Here is an 18,448-nt window from a genome sequence, read left to right as displayed (position 1 = left end):
TTACATACATGGAAAACCCCATAAGGCTGTCAATTGATTTTTCAGCAGAAACTCTGTAGGCCAGAAGGGAGTGGAATGATATTATTCAAAGTACTGAAAGGAAAAAACCTGTAACCAAGAAGGCTCTACCCAGCAAGATTATCATTCAGCATAGAAAGAGAGGTAAAGAGTCTCCCAGACAAACAAAATCATCACGACTGAACCAGTCTTAAAAGAAACATTAAAGGGAATTCTTTGAGTGGAAAGAAAAGGCCAAAACAGTTGTAAGAAAATTACAAAAGGAAAAAATTTCACTGGTAAATACAAACATATAATAAAAGTAGATTAATCACTTATAAAACCAGTATGAAAGTTAAAACACAAAAGCAGTAAAATCAATTATATCTATAAAAATCAGTCAGAGGATTCACAAAATAAAAGGATGTAAAGTATAACATCATATACATAAAATGTGGGATGAGGAGTGATTCAAATTTAAGTGACCATCAACCTAATATAGACTGCTATACACATAAAATATTATATATGAACCTAATGATAACCACAAATCAAAAACCTATTAATAGTTACACAAAAAATAAAGAGAAAAAAATCCAAGCATACAAGTAAAGACGCCATCAAACCACGAGGTAAGAGAGCAAGAGAAGAACGAACAGGGAAGAGCTACAAAAAGAACTGCAAAACCAGTAACAAAAATGGCAATAAGCACATACCTATCAATAATGAATTTAAATGTAAATGGACTAAATGCTTCAATCAAAAGACATAGGATGACTGAATGGATAAAAAAGCAACATTTATAACTTGCCTATAAGAGATTCACTTCAGACCAAAGGACACACGCAGATCGAAAGTGAAGGGATGGAAAAATTTTACCATGCAAATGGAAGGAAAAAGAAAGCTGGGGTTTCAACACCTATAACAAACAAAATAGACTTTAAAACAAAGACTACCAAGAGACCAAGAAGGACAATAAATAATCATAAAGGGAACAATCCAACAAGAAGTTATAACAATTGAAAATATCTATGTGCTCAAAATGGGAGCTCCCAAATACATAAAGCACCTATTAACAGACATAAAGGAAGAAATTGACAGTAATACAATAACAGTAGGGGACTTTAACACCCCATGTACATCAATGGATAGACCATCCATACAGAAAATCAACAAGGAAAAAGTGGTTTTGAATGATACATTAGATCAGATGGACCTAACAGATATATACAGATGTTCCATCTAAAACACAGTGGAATACAGGGACACCTGGGCGGCTCAGTCGGTTGAATGTCTGACTCTTGATTTCAGTTTGGGTCATTATCTTGGGATGGTGGGGTCAAGCCCTGTGTTGGGCTCTGCACAGAACATGGAACCTGCTTGGGATTCTCTCTCTCCCTCTTCCTCTGCCCCCCTTTCCCCCTTGTGCATGTGTGCATGTGCACGTTCTCTCTTGCAAAACAAAAAACAAAAACAAACCAAAAATAGTGGAATACGTATTCTTTTCAAGTGCACATGGAATACTCTCCAGAATAAATCACATTAGGCCAAAAAACAGAGACTAAAATACATGCTACTAAACTAAATGGGTCAAGCAAGAAATCAAAGAGGAAATAAAAAATACACGGTGACAAATGAAAATAAAAATACAATGGTCCACAATCTTTGGGATGCTGTAAAAGCTGTTTTTTTTTTTTTTAAGGTTTTTATTTATTTATTTGAGAGAGAGAGCAAGAAAGAGAGAAAGAGAGCACAGAGGGAGAATGAGGAGAAGCAGACTCCTCGCTGAACAGAGAGCCCGATGAGGGGCTCGATCCCAGGACCCGGAGATCCTGACCTGAGCTGAAGGCAAACACTTAAACAACTGAGCCACCCAGGCACCCCTGTAAAAGCTGTTCTAAGAGGGAAATTTATAGCAATACAGGCCTACCTCAGAAAATAAGAAAAATCTCAAATAAGCTACCTAACCTTACACCTAAAGGAGCACACCTGTTCGTGTGCTCTCTCTCTCTAATAAATAAATAAAATCTTAAACAACAACAACAAAAGTCCAGAACCAGATGGCTTCACAGGTGAATTCTACCAAATATATAAAGAAGAGTTACGACCCATTTTTCTCAAACTACTCCAAAACATAGAAGAGGAAGGAAAGCTTCCAAATTCATTCTACAAGGCTAGCATTACCCTGATACCAAAACCAGAGAAATAAACTACGAAAAAAAAAAAGAGAGAGAGAGAGAGAGAGAGAGAGAGAGAGAGAAAGAAAACTACAGGCCAGTGTCTGACGAAAACAGTTGCAAAAATCCACAACAAAATATTAGCAAACCAAATCCAACAATACATTAAAAAAAATCATTCATCGCAATCAAGTAGGATTTATCCTTGGGATGCAAGGGTGGTTCAATATCCACAAATCAATCAACATAACTGCATTAACAAGAAAAAGGAATAAAAACCATATGATCATTTCAAGAGATGGAGAAAAAGCATTTGACAAAATACAACATCCATTCATGATAAAACCTCTCAAAAAAGTAGGTTTAAAGGGAACATACCTCAACATAATAAAGGCTGTATATAAAAAACCCACAGCTAACATCATATGCAATGGTGAAAAACTGAGAGCTTTTCCTCTAAGATCAGAAACATGACAAAGATGTCCACTCTCATCACTTCTATTCAACATAGTATTAGCCACAGCAATCAGACAATACAAGGCATCCAAATTCATAAGAAGTAAGCTTGTCACTATTTGCAGTTGACCTTACAGTATACACAGAAAACCCTAAAGACTCCATAAAAAAACTACTAGCACTGATAAATGAATTCAGTAAAGTTGCAAGATACAAAGTCAATATAAAATGAAATAGGCTGAATTTCTCTATACTGATAATAAAGAAGGAGAAAGAGAAATTAACAAAACAATCCCATTTATAATTGCACCGAAAAGAATAAAATGTCTAGGAATAAACTGCACTCTGAAAACTATAAAACACTGATGAAAGAAGCTGAAGATGACGCAAACAAACGGAAAGATATTCTAGGCTCATGGATTGGAAAAACCAACACTGTTAAGATGTCCATACTACCCAAAGCAATCTATGAATTCAATGCAATCCCTATCAAAATACCAACAGCAATTTTTACAAAACTAGAACAAATAATCCTAAAATTTGTATGGAACCATGAAAGACCCCAAACAGCCAAAGCAATCTTGAGAAAGAATAAAGCTTGGAAGTATCATAATCCCAGATTTCAAGATACATTACAAAGCTGTAGTAATCAAAACAGTATGGTACTGGCATAAAAATAGACACACAGATCAATGGAACAGTCCAGAGAACCTAGAAATACACTCATGCTTATATGGTCAATTAATCTACAACAAACGAGGGAAAAACATACACTGGGGAAAAGACAGTCTCTTCAACAAATAGTGCTGGGAAAGCTGGACAGCTACATGCAAAAAATAAAACTGGACCACTTTCCTACACCATACACAAAAATAAACTCAAAATGGATTAAAGATCTAAATGTGAGATGTGAAACCATAAAACTCCTAGAAGAAAACATAGGTAGTATTTCTTGGACATGAGCTGTAGGAACATTTTTGTAGCTATGCCTCCTCAGGCAAGAGAAAAAACCAAAATTAAACTATTAGGACTAGAGCAAAAGAAAGTTTTAATACAGCAAAGAAAGTCATCAACAAAAGGAAAAGGCAACCTCCTAAATTAGAGAAGACATCTGCAAATGATATATTTGATCAGGTCGTGATCCCAGGACCCTGGGATCGAGGCCCACATCGGGCTCCCTGCTCCGTGGGGAAGCCTGCTTCTCCCTCTCCTACTCCCCCTGCTTGTGTTCCCTCTCTCGCTATGTCTCTCTCTGTCAAATAAATAAATAAAATCTGGGTGCCTGGGTGGCTCAGATGGTTAAGCGTCTGCTTTTGGCTCAGGTCATGATCCCAGGGTCCTGGGATCAAGTCCCGCATCGGGCTCCCTGCTCAGCAGGGAGCCTGCTTCTCCCTCTGCCTCTGCCTCTCTCTCTCTCTCATATTTATTTATGAATAAATAAATAAAATCTTTAAAAAAAAATAATAAAATAAATAAATAAATAAAATCTTTTAAAAAAGTTAATATCTAAAATACATAAAGAATTTATACAACACCAAAATAATAATCTAAAAATGGGCAGAGGACCTGAATAGACATTTTTCCAAAGAAGACATATAGATGGCCAACAGACACATGAAAAGATGTTCAACATCACTAATCATCAGGGAAAGACAAATCAAAGCCACAATGAGATATCACCTTACACCAGTGAGAATGGCTAGAATAAAAAAACAAAACAAAACAACAAAAACAAACCACCAAGAAATAACAAGTATTGGCAAGGATGTGAAGAAACAGGAACCCTTGTGCATTATTGGTGGAAATGCAAATTGGTGCAGCCATTGTGGAAAACAGTATGGAAAACAGAATTACCATATGATCCACTAATTCCATTACTTTGTATTTACCCAAAGAAAACAAAATACTAATGAAATGACATATGCACCTCTGTGTTTACTGAAGCGTTATTTACAATAGCCAAGATATAGAAGCAACCCAAGTGTCCATCCACAGGTGAATGGATAAAGAAGATGTGATATACATATACAATAGAATATTACTCAGCCATAAAAAAGAATGAGATCTTGCCGTCTGTGACGTCATGGATGGACCTAGAGGGTATAATGCTAAGTGAAATGTCAGTCCGAGAAAGACAAATACCATATGATTTCACTTCTGTGTGGAATGTAAGAAACAGAAAAAATGAACAAAGAAAAAATGGACGAAGAGAAAAACAGACTCTTAAATACAGAGGAAAAACTGGTGGTTGCCAGAGGGGAGAAGGGTTGGGGGATGGGTGAAACAGATAAAGGGAATTAAGAGTACAATTATCAATTAATGATGAGCACTGAGTAATGTATAGAACTGCTCAGTCATTAAATTGCACACACCTAAAAGTAATATGACACTGTATGTTAATTATACTTCAATGAAAAATAAATTTCCAAACCCTAAAAAAATTAAATAAAAAAATTTTTTAAAAAGTGAAAATGGTAAATTATGTATGTAATTTTTACCACAGTAAAAAAACTTTCTATATGTACAGATGAAACAAACTATTAAGTTCAGGGTGCCTGGGTGGCTCGGTTGTTAGGCGTCTACCTTCGGCTCAGGTCATGATCCCAGGGTCCTGGGATCAAGTCCCACATCAGGCTCCCTGCTCGGCGGGAAGCCTGCTTCTCCCTCTCCCACTCCCCCTGCTTGTGTTCCTGCTCTCGCTGTCTCTCTCTATCAAATAAATAAAATCTTAAAAAAAAAACAAAAACAAAAACAAAACTATTAAGTTCAATGCTTACTTCCTCAAAATTCTCTAATAACTCCAGTACTTAAAAATTTTACCACTTAACAGTATTATTTTATTTAGAACTCAACCATTTAACAATTCTTAAATGGTGTTATCCTCTCCAAAATTAATTTTTTTATGATAATGAATTGTTAAACATCCATTTCAGAAACTTCTTAAGTAATTAAGGACACACCCTCATGACTGGAAAATAATAAGAAATCCTACTTATCTGACATTTCTACAAAGGTCGCAGGAATAAAATTTCAAGTACCATATAATTATCATGTTTAATATAGTGAAGTAAAAATATCCTGGCACAGTTTTCTTTAAAAAACAAAACAAAACAGTTTTTTTTAGCAAAAAATGATGTACTTTGTTCTTCTCTTATGTTTGCAATCCAAGATACTATCAATTTTAGATTCTGCTCTGGGGTTTAAAAGTTGTATTCATGGAGCCATGAAAATGATAATGATAAATATGAGTCATGGCCAAGTTCTTAATGATTAAAATTATCTTTTAAAACAATTTTTAATTGTTATTTTATTTATTTATTTTGAGAGGGAAAGAGTGTGCATGCAAGTATGAGAGTGAGAACAGAGGAGGGGCAGAGACAGAATCCCAAGCAGGCTCTACCCCCAGCACAGAGCCCCAGAAGGGGCTCAACCTCATAACACTGAGATTGACCTGAGCCAAAATCAAGAATCGGACACTTAACAGACTGAGCCACCCAGGCGCCCCTAAAATTATCTTTTTGCACTATACTTATAATTGTCTCTAATTCAGGTATGGCTTATTTTCATAGAGGTTTAAAATGAATTGATGGAAAAAAGTGCTTAATTGAAGTTTTAATAAAGTTTTTACTCCAATCCACCTCTTCATCTTATCAGTATACATGGATCATTTTCTACTTCTAAAAACTACACAAGAAATTCTATAGCAAACCTGTTACTGAATATGCTTTCTTACATTTATCAGTTACCTCCAACTTTACCTCATTCCAATCTAATTAGCATCCATATATTAGTTTTATCAACCATTATGCATTTAATATGCAAGTTCCAACAGTATTTTAAATTGTAAACAAAAGGCATCAAGAAGGGTATTAAATCAATCTTATCAAATATTTGAGAGGAGTTCTGAAGTTCCTTTACAAAAGAGTGTGAGAATACAGTTTCCATAGTTTGTTAATAAAGTATAAAAAGTTTTGATATCAGGCAAAAGAATATTAAGTAAAATGACCAATGATATTAAGTCGGTTATATTGATCAGTTTTGAATAAGTTGAGGAAGGAGAAGAAAGAGAAGGTGAAGAAATGTTGGACAAGGTTTTATTCTTAAAAATATTTCTCCCTCAGAAAACCAAACACAGATTGAATACATACAACTACTCTAAGGTATCTCTATAGTCACTAGAATGACTTTTGAATGCCAGTGCCACCTACAGAAAAATGGTGGTGTAGGTTTTAAAGGACAAGGGCCATCAAAACCATTCCACCACAGCTCTCATAAATTCTAAGGTAGTAAAATTCTTTTTCATTACTTAAGGCTTATTTTATCTGCTCTATTAGTTTTAGTTAAAATTTATGATAAAGCATGTTCTACTTTAAGTGCTTCTTAATAATTAATATAAACTTTTACTCTCCCTCAGTCAATATAAGCATTATATCTATCTGTGTGTGAAAAGACTTGAAATGTAATTTCACTAATTTGAACATATGCAGAAGTTTTTCAATTTGTCATATCCCCATTTCTTGAAGGCAAATCCTTTGTTAAGATAATAACCTTCAGTGTTATCATTAATGAAAACAGCATTTGCTCTACAACAATTCTGTTTCTGAAGACAGTATTACGTGAAGAGTGGAATACTCAGAAATAGTGCTTGATCAGTTAGATTACTTACATAATTTTATGTATTTATTTTCTTAATTACTAGGATTTTAACTCAACATTTTTTCTCAGCACTTACTTTTTTGGTCAAAGAGTCGTCAGTATCAGAAGGCATTCTTGTTGATACATGAAATATTACTTCTACTGTAGAGGTAGCAAAATATGGTGTGGTCAATCCAGTGCTTTTGTTTTTTTGTAGACCTCCCATGAAACCACAGTGGTTTGTAAGATTGACCTGAGAGCAAGGAAACATAATATTAATCAACTAAACAAAACTCAAAAACCTACTGGTGAAATAGACTCAAATTTCTCAATTTGCAAAAACATGGAGAAGAAAGTCTTTGACATGTTATCAACCAATACTTGATCCAGAATTACTAGTTAGAGCTGTTCTGTTCACACTGGAACTTTTTAAGTATTTGTGGATCTCTAATTAGTAAGAGTTAATTAGGAAAGAAATCAACTGCTATACACTATGTATCTTTTGTTAGGCTACTAGGTGTTAATGCTAAATCATAAAGGCTATGGGAGGACCCCAAAGAAGAGAAAAAAAATCAAGTGGCAAAAATCAAGGCTGGAAATGATCTGGGGGAAAGTTAAAACAGTAATGTCACTTTGATAAGATGACTAATTAGATGTGTTATATTTACTCATTGAAACTGGCTTCTAAATTTTGAGTAAATTTCACAAAGCTCAGAACAAAAATAAAAAAATGCAGAACTGCACTTCTAATGCATTAAAAAACTACAAATTAATCTGTGCAAAGATTTTTACACATATTTTTTCCTAATTATAAATAAAATACATGCTAATATCAGGGTCACTACATTGGGTGATAGTCCCTGAACTTGTGCAATACACAAAGCAACTTGTCTTCACTGCTGAAAATTAAAGAAAATATTAGAAAGCAAAAAGAAACTTAAACATCGCTTGCATCTCTCCACGGAGAGAAATCACTTTATACATGTTTTTAAAAAATGAAATCTGAAATATGGATGGACCTAGAGGGTATAATGCTAAGTAAAATAAGTTAGGAAGAGAAAGACAAATACCATATGATTTCACTCACATGTGGAATTTAAGAGACAGAACAAATGAACAAAGAAGAAAAGAAACAAACAAAAAAGCATACTCTTAAACACAAAACTGGTGGTTGTCAAAGGGAAGGTAGGTAGGGGTGTGGGTAAAATAGATAAAGGGGATTGAGTACACTTATGATCAGCACAGTGTAAAACTGATGAATCATACTGTATACCTGAAAGTAATATAACACTGTATGTTAATTATACTTCATTTAAAAATTTAAAAATCTGAATAACTGATAAAGTGAATTATAAAAACCAATTTTTGCACCATGTGAACTGAACATGTCTCAACTATCAGTATCAGTTACAATGACTGAACACATGAATAACAAATTAGTTTTTATGCCATTACTACAAGATTGCCTCAATCACTTCCAATATTTTTAAATTTGACTCAGTAATAGTCATATAATTAAAATTTCAAAAGTATACCAAAATTCTTCCTTCCATCTCTCTCATCTTTAGTACTCGGTTCCCCTTCCAGAAAGCAATTTCTTTTTTTTCCTTTTTCTTTAAGATTTTATTTATTTATTAGAGAGAGAGAACAAAAGTAGGGGGAGCAGAGGAAGAAGGAGAAGCAGACTTCCCGCTGAGCAGGGAGCCAGACATGGGGCTCAATCGCAGGACCATGAGATCATGACCTGAGACAAAGGCAGACACTTAACCGAATGAGCCACCCAAGCGCCCCTCTTTTCCTTTTTAAAAATTTATTTAATTTTTTAAAAAATATTTTATTTATTTGTCAAAGAGAGAGAGTGAGTGAGCACAAGTAGGGGAGAGCGGCAGACAAAGGGAGAAGCAGGCTCCCCGCTGAACAAGGAGCTCAACCTGGGACCCTGAACCAAAGGCAGACACTTAACTGGCTGAGCCATACAGGTGTCCCAAGATTTATTTATTTTAGAGAAAAAGAGAGAGTGAGTATGCAAGCGGGAAGAGGGGAAGAGGGAGAGGGAAAGAGAGAATCCTCAAGCAGACTTCCCACTGAGTGTGGAACCCAATGTGGAGCTCAATCCCAGGAACCTGAGACCATGACCTGAGCTGAAATCAAGAGCCAGCTGCTTAACTGACTGACCCACCCAGGTGCCCTAGAAAGCAATTTCTTAAATATCCTTTCAAAAATGTTCTCTCTATATACAATTAAATTCTTTCATGTATGTGTACACACACACACACACACACAGCACACACAATGTTTTGCATGTTGCTTTTTTGTACTTAAAATATCTTGAAGAGTACTCATTAGTAAGTAAAGAGTTTCCTCATTTGTTCTGTTTTCATGGCTTCACAGAAGTTCATTTTCTTGCTGTACAATAATTAACTAGTCCCCTAGTTAAAGGATACTTAGGCTGTTTCCAATCTTTTGTTATTATGTCAATAATGCAGTGAAAAACACAGAATACATGCCATGTTGCATTTGTGAAAGTAGATCTATAGGACAAATAGTTAAAAGTGGAACTGTAAGTGAAAGGGCATGTGCGCTTCTAATTTTGAAACTCACTAAAATGTCTCTCTATAGACGGCACCAACAGTGTATAAGAGTACGTTTCCCTCATGACCTCCCAAATATATTATCAAACTTTATGATCTTTTCTTTTCTTTTTTTAAGATTTTATTTATTTATTTGAGAGAGAATGAGAGAGAGCACATGAGAGGGGTTAGGGTCAGAGGGAGAAGCAGACTCCCCGCCGAGCAGGGAGCCCAATGCGGGACTCAATCCCGGGACTCCAGGATCATGACCTGAGCTGAAGGCAGTTGCTTAACCAATTGAGCCACCCAGGCGCCCACTTTATGATCTTTTCAAATATGATAGGTGAAAAATGGTATCTAAGTGTAGACCTTTTGTTTTGTTTTGTTTTAGAAAACAGGTTATTTTCAGATCAATTCTCTGATCATGTAATGGAGAAAAAGTCTCATTCTAGTGTTCCTTTGCTCTAAACACTTACGCAATACTTGATGATTTCCATATTTTTTATTCAATTTTTTAACTGGAGATAACTGTAGATTAATAAGAAGTTTTAAAAAATAATAAAAGGAGATCCTTTGTACCTGTAACCAGATTATCCCAATGCAAAACTGTATTAAAACCATGATACTGGATGGAGCGTCGGGGTGGTTCAGTGGGTTGGGTGTCCGAGTCTTGATTTCAGCTCAGGTCATGATCTCAGGGTCATGAGAACGAGCCTCAGCATGGAGCCTGCTTGAGAATCTCTCCCTCTCCCTCCGCCCCTCCCTGATCCCTGCTGTACTCTTTCTCTCAAAAACAAAAACAAAACTGCAGGATACTGGCATTAATATGATTAAGAAACAGAACATTTTCAACACCATAAGGATCTCCCATGTTACCCTGTTACATGAGCATACCCACTTCCCTCTTACCCTACCTCTCAAACCCTGACAATGAGTGATCTGTTTTTCACTACTGAATGGTCATTTCAAGAATGTTGTATAAATAGACCTGATTTGTGATCCAGCATGTGATCTATTCTGAAGAATGTTCCATGTGCACTAGAGAAGAAGGTGTATTCTATTGCTTTAGGATGGAATGTTCTGAATATATCTGTGAAGTCCATCTGGTCCAGCATGTCATTCAAAGCCCTTATTTCCTTTTTTTTTTTTTCCCCCAAAGCCTTTATTTCCTTGCTGATCTTCTGCTTAGATGATCTGTCTATTGCAGTGAGGGGGGTTTTAAAGTCCCCTATTATTGCATTATTATTGATATGTTTCATTGATTTTGTTATTAATTGGCTTACATATTTGGCTGCTCCCATGTTAGGGGCATAAATATTTACAATTGTTAGATCTTCTTGTCGGATAGACCCTTTAATTATGACATAGTGTCCTTCCTCATCTCTTTATTACAGTCTTTGGTTTAAAAATCTAATTTGTCTGATATAAGGATTGCCATGCCAGCTTTCTTTTGATGTCCACTGATAGGAGAAATGGTTTTCCACCCCCTCACTTTAAATCTGGAGGTGTATTTGGGTCTAAAATGAGTCTCTTGCAGACAGCATATCCATTGGTCTTTTTTTTTTTTTTAAAGATTTTATTTATTTATTCAACAGAGAGCGAGAGAGGGAACACAAGCAGGGGGAGTGGGAGAGGGAAAAGCAGGCTTCCCGCTGAGCAAGAAGCCCAATGCGGGGCTCGATCCCAGGACCCCAGGATCATGACCTGAGCCGAAGGCAGACGCCTAACGACTGAGCCACCCAGGCGCCCCCATTGGTCTTGCTTTTTTATCCAATCTGATACCCTGTGTCTTTTGATTGGGGCATTTAGCCCATTTACATTCAGAGTAAGTACTGAAAGATATGAATTTAGTGCCATTGTATTACCTGTAAAGTGACTGCTACTTTATATTGTCTCTGTCCCTTTCTGGTCTATGTTACTTTTGGGTTCTCTCTTTGCTTAGAGGATCCCTTTTAATATTTCTTGTAGGGTTGGTTTGGTGATCACAAATTCTTTAAGTTTGTTGTGGAAGCTTTTTATCACTCCTATTTGAATGACATCCTACCTGAATAAAGTATTCTTGTCTGCATATTCTTCTTATTTAGCACCCTGAATATATTATGCCAGTCCTTTCTGGCCTGCCAGGTCTCTGTGGATAGGTCTGCTGCCAATCTAATGTTTCTACCCTTGTGGTTACAGACCTCTTGTCCCGAGCTGCTTTCAGGATTTTCTCTGTCTCTGAGATTTGCAAGTTCCACTATTATATGTCAGGGTGTGGATCTATTTTTATTGATTTTGAGGGGGGTTCTCTGTACCTCCTGAACTTGAATGCCTGTTTCCTTCCCCAGATTAGGGAAGTTTTCCGATATAATCTGCTCCAATATACCTTCTGCCCCCCCAATTATTCTAATATTATTCCGCTTTATGGTATCACTTATCTCTCGAATTCTCCCCTCGTGATCCAGCAGTTGTTTATCTCTCTTTTGCTTAGCTTCTTCATTCTCCTTCATTTTGTCTTCTCTATCACTAATTTTCTCTTCTGCCTCATTTATCCTAGCAGTTAGAGCCTCCATTTTTTATTGCATCTCATAAATAGCCTTTTTGATTTTTGACTTGGTTAGATTTTAGTTCTTTTATTTATCCAGAAAATGATTCTCTAGTGTCTTCTGTGCTTTTTTCAAGCTTAGCTACTAGTATCTTTATAATCTTTATTCTGAACTCCAGTTCTGACACCTTACTTATATCCATACTGATTGGGTCCCTAGCAGTCAGTACTGCCTCTTGTTCTCTTTTTTGAGGTGAGTTTTTCCATCTTGTCATTCTTGCAGAAAGTGGTCCCTTATCTATTCGTAGAGTTGCAGCTATTCTTTTCTTAGATCTCCAGTTTAGTTTGCAGGTGTTCAGAATGATTTGAAAGCTATCTAGCTGAATTCTTGGGACCAGACGAAATTAAGGTCTCCTACTCCACCACCATCTTGGACCAATCATCCTCTCAACCAGTACCAAAATATTGGGATCATTCCCTACATATTTTCAGACCACAATGCTTTGAAACTGGAACTTAATCAAGGAGGAAATTTGGAAAGAACTCAAATACATGGAGGCTAAAGAGCATCCTACCAAAGAATGAATGCGTCAACCAGGAAATTAAAGAATAATTCAAAAAATTCACGGAAACTAATGAAAATGAAAACACAACTCTGCAAAATCTTTGAATGCAGCAAAGGCGGTCCTAAGAGGGAAGTATATAGCAATACAAGCCCTTCTCAAGAAACAAGAAAGGTCTCAAATACACAACCTAACCTTACACCTAAAGGAGCTGGAGAAAGAACAGCAAATAAAGCCTAAACCAAGCAGGAGAAGAAAATTAATAAAGATTAGAGCAAAATAAATGAAATAGTAATCAAAAGAACAGTAGAACAGATCAACAAAACTAGGAGCTGGTTCTTTGAAAGAATTAATAAGATTGATAAACCCCTGGCCAGACTTATCAAAAAGAAAAGAGAAAGGCCCAAATAATAAAATCATAAACGAAAGAGGAGACATCACAACCAACACTGAAGAAATACAATTATAAGAACATACTATGAGCAACTATACGACAACAAATTAGGCAATCTGGAAAAAATGGATGTATCCCCAGAGACGTATAAACTACCAAAACTGAAACCGAAAGAAATAGAAAACCTGAACAGACCCATAACCAGCAAGGAAACTGAAGGAGTAATTAAAAATCTCCCAACAAACAAGAGCCCAGGGCCAGATGGCTTCCCAGGGGAATTCGACCAAACATTTAAAGAAGAATTAATGCCTATTCTTCTGAAGCTGTTTCAAAAAATAGAAATGGAAGGAAAACTTCCAAACTCTTTCTACAAAGCCAGCATTACCTTGATCCCCAAACCAGACAAAGACCCCACCAAAAAGGAGAATTACAGACCAATATCCCTGATGAACATGGTTGCAAAAATCCTCACCACGATACTAGCCAATTGGATCCAACAGTACATTAAAAGGATCATTCACCACAACCAAGTGGGATTTATTCCTGGGCTGCAAGGGTGGTTCAATATGAACAAATCAATGAATGTGATACACTACATTAATAAAAGAAAGGACAAGAACCATACAGTCCTCTCAATAGATGCAGACAAAGCACAGCATCCTTTCTTGACTAAAACTCTTCGTAGTGTAGGGGCAGAGGGAACCTCAATATCATAAAAGCCATATATGAAAAGCTCACAGTGAGTATCATTTTCAGTGGGGAAAAACTAAGAGCTTTTCCCCTAAGGTCAGAAACATGGCAGGGATGTCCACTATCACCACTGCTGTACATAGTACTGTAAGTCCTAGCCTCAGCAATCAGACAACAAAAATAAAAGGCATCCGAATCAGCAAAGAAGAAGTTAAAGTCTCACTCTTCGCAGATGACATGATAACCTATGTGGAAAACCCAAAAGACTCCACCCCAAAATTGCCAGACCTCATACAGGAGTTCAGCAAAGTGGCAGGATATAAACTCAATGCACAGAACTCAGTTGCATTTCTACACATTAACAATGAGACAGAAGAAAGAGAAATTAAGGAGTCGATATCATTTACAATTGCACCCAAAACCATAAGATACCTAAGGAATAAACCTAACAAAAGAGGCAAAGGATCTGTACTCAGAAAACTATAGAATTCTCATGAAAGAAATTGAGGAAGACACAAAGACATGGAAAAACGTTCCATGTTCATGGATTGGAAGAACAAATATTGTTAAAATGTCTATACCACCTAGAGCAATCTACACATTCAATGCCATCCCTATCAAAATACCATCAACTTTTTTCAGAGCTGGAACAAATAATCCTAAAATTTGTATGGAACCAGAAAAGACCCCAAATAGCCAAAGGAATGTTGAAAAAGAAAAGCAAAGCTGGCGGCATCACAATTCCGGACTTCAAGCTCTATTACAAAGTTGTCATCATCAAGACAGTATGGTGCTGGCACAAAAACAGACACATAGATCAATGGAACAGAACAAAGAACCCAGAAATGGACCCTCAACTCTATGGTCAACTAATCTTCAACAAAGCAAGAAAGAATGTTCAATGGAAAAAAGACAGTCTCTTCAACAAATGGTGTTGGGAAAATTGGGACAGCCACATGCAGAAGGATGAAACTGGACCATTTCCTTACACCATACACAAAAATAGACTCAAAATGGTTGAAAGACCTAAATGTGAGTTAGGAATCCATCAAAATCCTAAAGGAGAACACAGGCAGCAACTTCTTCGACCCTGGCCACAGCAACTTCTTGCTAGACATGTCTCCAAAGGCAAGGAAAACAAAGGCAAATTTAACTATTGGGACTTTATCAAGATAAAAAGCTTTTCCACAGCAAAGGCAACAGTCAACAAAACCAAAAGACAACTGACAGAATGGGAGAAGATATTTGCAAATGACATATCAGATAAAGGGCTAGTATCCAAAATCTAGAAAGAACTTATCAAACTCAAAACCTAAAAAACAAATACTCCAATCAAGAAATGGGCAGAAGACATGAGCAGACATTTCTCCAAAGAAGACATCCAAATGGCCAACAGACATATGAAAAAATGCTCAACATCACTTGGCATCAGGGAAATACTAATCAAAACCACAATGAGATACCACCTTACACCAGTCAGAATGGCTAAAATTAACAGGTCAGGAAATGACAGATGTTGGCAAGAATGTGGAGAAAGGGTAACCCTCCTACACTGTTGGTGGGAATGCAAGCTGGTGCAGCCACTCTGGAAAACAGTATGGAGGTTCCTCAAAAAGTTGAAAATAGAGCTACCCTAGGACCTAGCAATTGTTCTACTGGGTATTTACCCCACAGATACAAATGCAGTGATCCGAAGGGGCACCTGCACCCTAATGTTTATAGCATCAATGTCCACAAAAGCCAAACTATGGAAAGAGCCCAGATGTCCATTGACAGATGAATGGATAAAGATGTGGTATATATATGAAATGGAATATTATGCAGCTATCAAAAAAATGAAATCTTTCCATTTGCAATGATGTGGATGGAACTAGAGGGTATTATGCTAAGTGAAATAATTCAATAAGAGAAAGACAATTATCATATGATCTAATATGTGGAATTTAAGAAACAAGGCAGAGGATCATAGGGGAAGAGTGGAAAAAATAAAACAAGACAAAACCAGAGAGGAAAACAAACCATAAGAGATTCTTAATCATAGGAAACAAACTGTGGGTTGCTGGAGGGGAGGGGGGTGGAGGGATGGGGTAACTGGGTGACAGACATTAAGGAGGGCATGTAATTTAATGGGCACTAGGTATTATATAAGACAGATGAATCACAGGCCTGTACCTCTGAAACCAATAATACATTATATGTTAATTAATTTAAATTTAAAGATGTTAAAAAAAATGTTGAATAAATAGAATTATACAGTGTGTAACCCTGGCAAGAATTTGGAGATTTTCCTGTTATCTTTCTGTTAACGATTTCACACTTTATCCCACTGTAGTTAGAGAACATACTGGATGGTTTCAATGTTTTTAGTTTGTTGCAGTGTTTTTTTTTATGGCCTAATAGGTCTATCTTGGTATATGTTCCATGGACACTTGAAAAGAATATGTATTCCCATGATGTTGGGTACAGTGTTCTATAAATGTCAGTTAGATCCTGTTGGTTGATGGTATTGTTGAGTTCTTCTATATACTTGCTGATTTTCTGCCTGGCTCTTCTTTTAGTTGTTGTGAAAGAGGTGAAGTCTCCATCCGTAACTATGGATTTGTCTATTTCCTTTTTCAGTTCTATCAGCTTTGCTTCATATATTTTTCAGTTCTGCTGTTGGTTGAGCACACACTATGTTGTCTTGGACTGGCCATTTTATCATTATAATATCCCTGTCTCTGGTAATTCTCTTTGCTCTGAAGTCTCCCTTAGCTAATACTAATGTAACCACTCTGGCTTTCCTTTGATTAATGTCTGCATGACAGAACTCTTCCATCCTTTTACTTTTTTTTTTCCTAAGATTTGTTTATTTTAGAGAGAGAAAAGAGAGGGAAGGAGAGAGAATGTGGAAGGGAGGGGCAGAGGGAAGGCGAAAGAGAGAATCTCAAGCAAACTCCCCACTGAGCATGAAGCCTGATGTGGGGCTCGATCGCACAACCCTGAAATCATGACCCAAGCTGAAATCAAGAGTTAGATGCTTAACCAACTGGGCTACCTAGGTGCCCCATCCATCCTTTTATTCTCTACCAGCCTATATTGTAATATTTGAAGTGAATATATTTTATATAGCATATAGGAAGGGTCATACCTTTTAATGCACTCTGACAATTTTTAGTTGGTATTTTTAGACCATTTATATTTAATGTAATGACTGATACATTAGGGCTTAAGCCTGCCATTTTATTCTTTGTTTCCTGTTTATTTTCTGTTTTTCATTTCTTTATTTTACCTGCCTCCTGTGGATTACTTAAACATTTTCTAGAATTCCATTTTTATTTACCTATCGTTTTTTGAGTATATTTTTTTGTATACATTTTTTTAGTGGTTGCTCTTGGTATAAGACTATATGTACATAACTTATCACAGTCTACTAATGTTGTCACAGTTTGAATTATACAAACTCTGCCTCAGTTTGCCCCTTTACCTTCAATTGTTTGTAATATAATTGCCATGAATATTTTCATGGCATTACATTTAGAAACACATCAGAAATAAATTTTGCATCAACCATCAAACATAATTAAGAAAACTCAAGAGGAGAAGTAATGCCTAATGTATTTACCCATTATTTTTTCTTGTCACGCTCTTTCTTTCTAGTGTTCCAAGGTTCTATCGCTTCCTTTCTGTTAATACAACTTTCAGTTGTTCTTTTAGGGTAAATCCGCTGGCAACAAGTTCTCTAAGTTTTCCTTCATCTGAGAATGTTGTTTCATTCCTTCACTAGCTAATATGATTCTCGTTTACATTAATTTTTCTTTCAGCACTTGAGAAATATTGCCACTTTCTCTGGCTGCTATAGTTTGTTTCTTGTTTGTTTTTGTTTTTTAGTAGGCTCGATGCTCAGGTTGGAACCCAATGTGGGGCTTGAACTCACAACCCTGAGCTGAAGACCTGAGCTGAAGACCTGAGCCGACACCAAGAGTTGGACGCTTAACCGACTGAGCCACCCAGGCATCCCTGGCTACTATAGTTTCTGGTAAGAAATTCCCTATCATTCAGGGGTGCCTGGGTGGCTCCGTTGGTTAAGCGGCTGCCTTCGGTTCAGGTCATGATCCCCAGGTCCTGGGATTGAGCCCCACGTCCGGCTCCCTGCTCAGTGGAGAGCCTGCTTCTCCCTCTCTCTCTGCCTGCTGCTCTACTTGTGCTTTCTCTGTGTGTCAAATACATAAAATCATTAAAAAAAAATTCCCTATCATTCTAATTGCTTTCCCCCCATAGATAAAGAACAATTTTTCTCCAGATGCCTTTAAGATTTTTTTGAGACTTCTTATTTTTCAAAAGTTTAATTATTATGTGTCTTACATGGATTTCTTTCAATTTATCCTGTTTGGTTTCACCCAGCTTCTTTAATTTGTAGATTTATTAACTTTATTTCTCTTGCCAATTTGGGAAATTTTCAA

At 36.5% G+C, this 18,448-nt stretch overlaps 1 protein-coding gene across 6 annotated transcripts in view; it reads right to left on the bottom strand.

Annotated features, from left to right (window-relative positions):
* LOC118002882 (ral GTPase-activating protein subunit alpha-1) overlaps window positions 1-18,448 on the bottom strand; it is a 251,636-nt gene that overhangs the window by 47,063 nt on the left and 186,125 nt on the right. For all 6 annotated transcript variants that reach the window (XM_034993496.1, XM_034993497.1, XM_034993493.1 and 3 more), the window contains one exon: window positions 7,363-7,518. In XM_034993496.1, coding sequence (XP_034849387.1) covers window positions 7,363-7,518 — 156 coding nt within the window. The remainder of the gene's footprint in view (window positions 1-7,362; window positions 7,519-18,448) is intronic.

Source organism: Mirounga leonina, unplaced genomic scaffold, assembly GCF_011800145.1.
Source record: "Mirounga leonina isolate KUSES-001 unplaced genomic scaffold, KU_Mleo_1.0 Mir_84, whole genome shotgun sequence".
NCBI classification, from domain to species: Eukaryota; Metazoa; Chordata; class Mammalia; order Carnivora; family Phocidae; genus Mirounga; species Mirounga leonina.
Note: the sequence above shows the minus strand (reverse complement) of the source record. Positions and strands in the feature narration are given on the sequence as shown.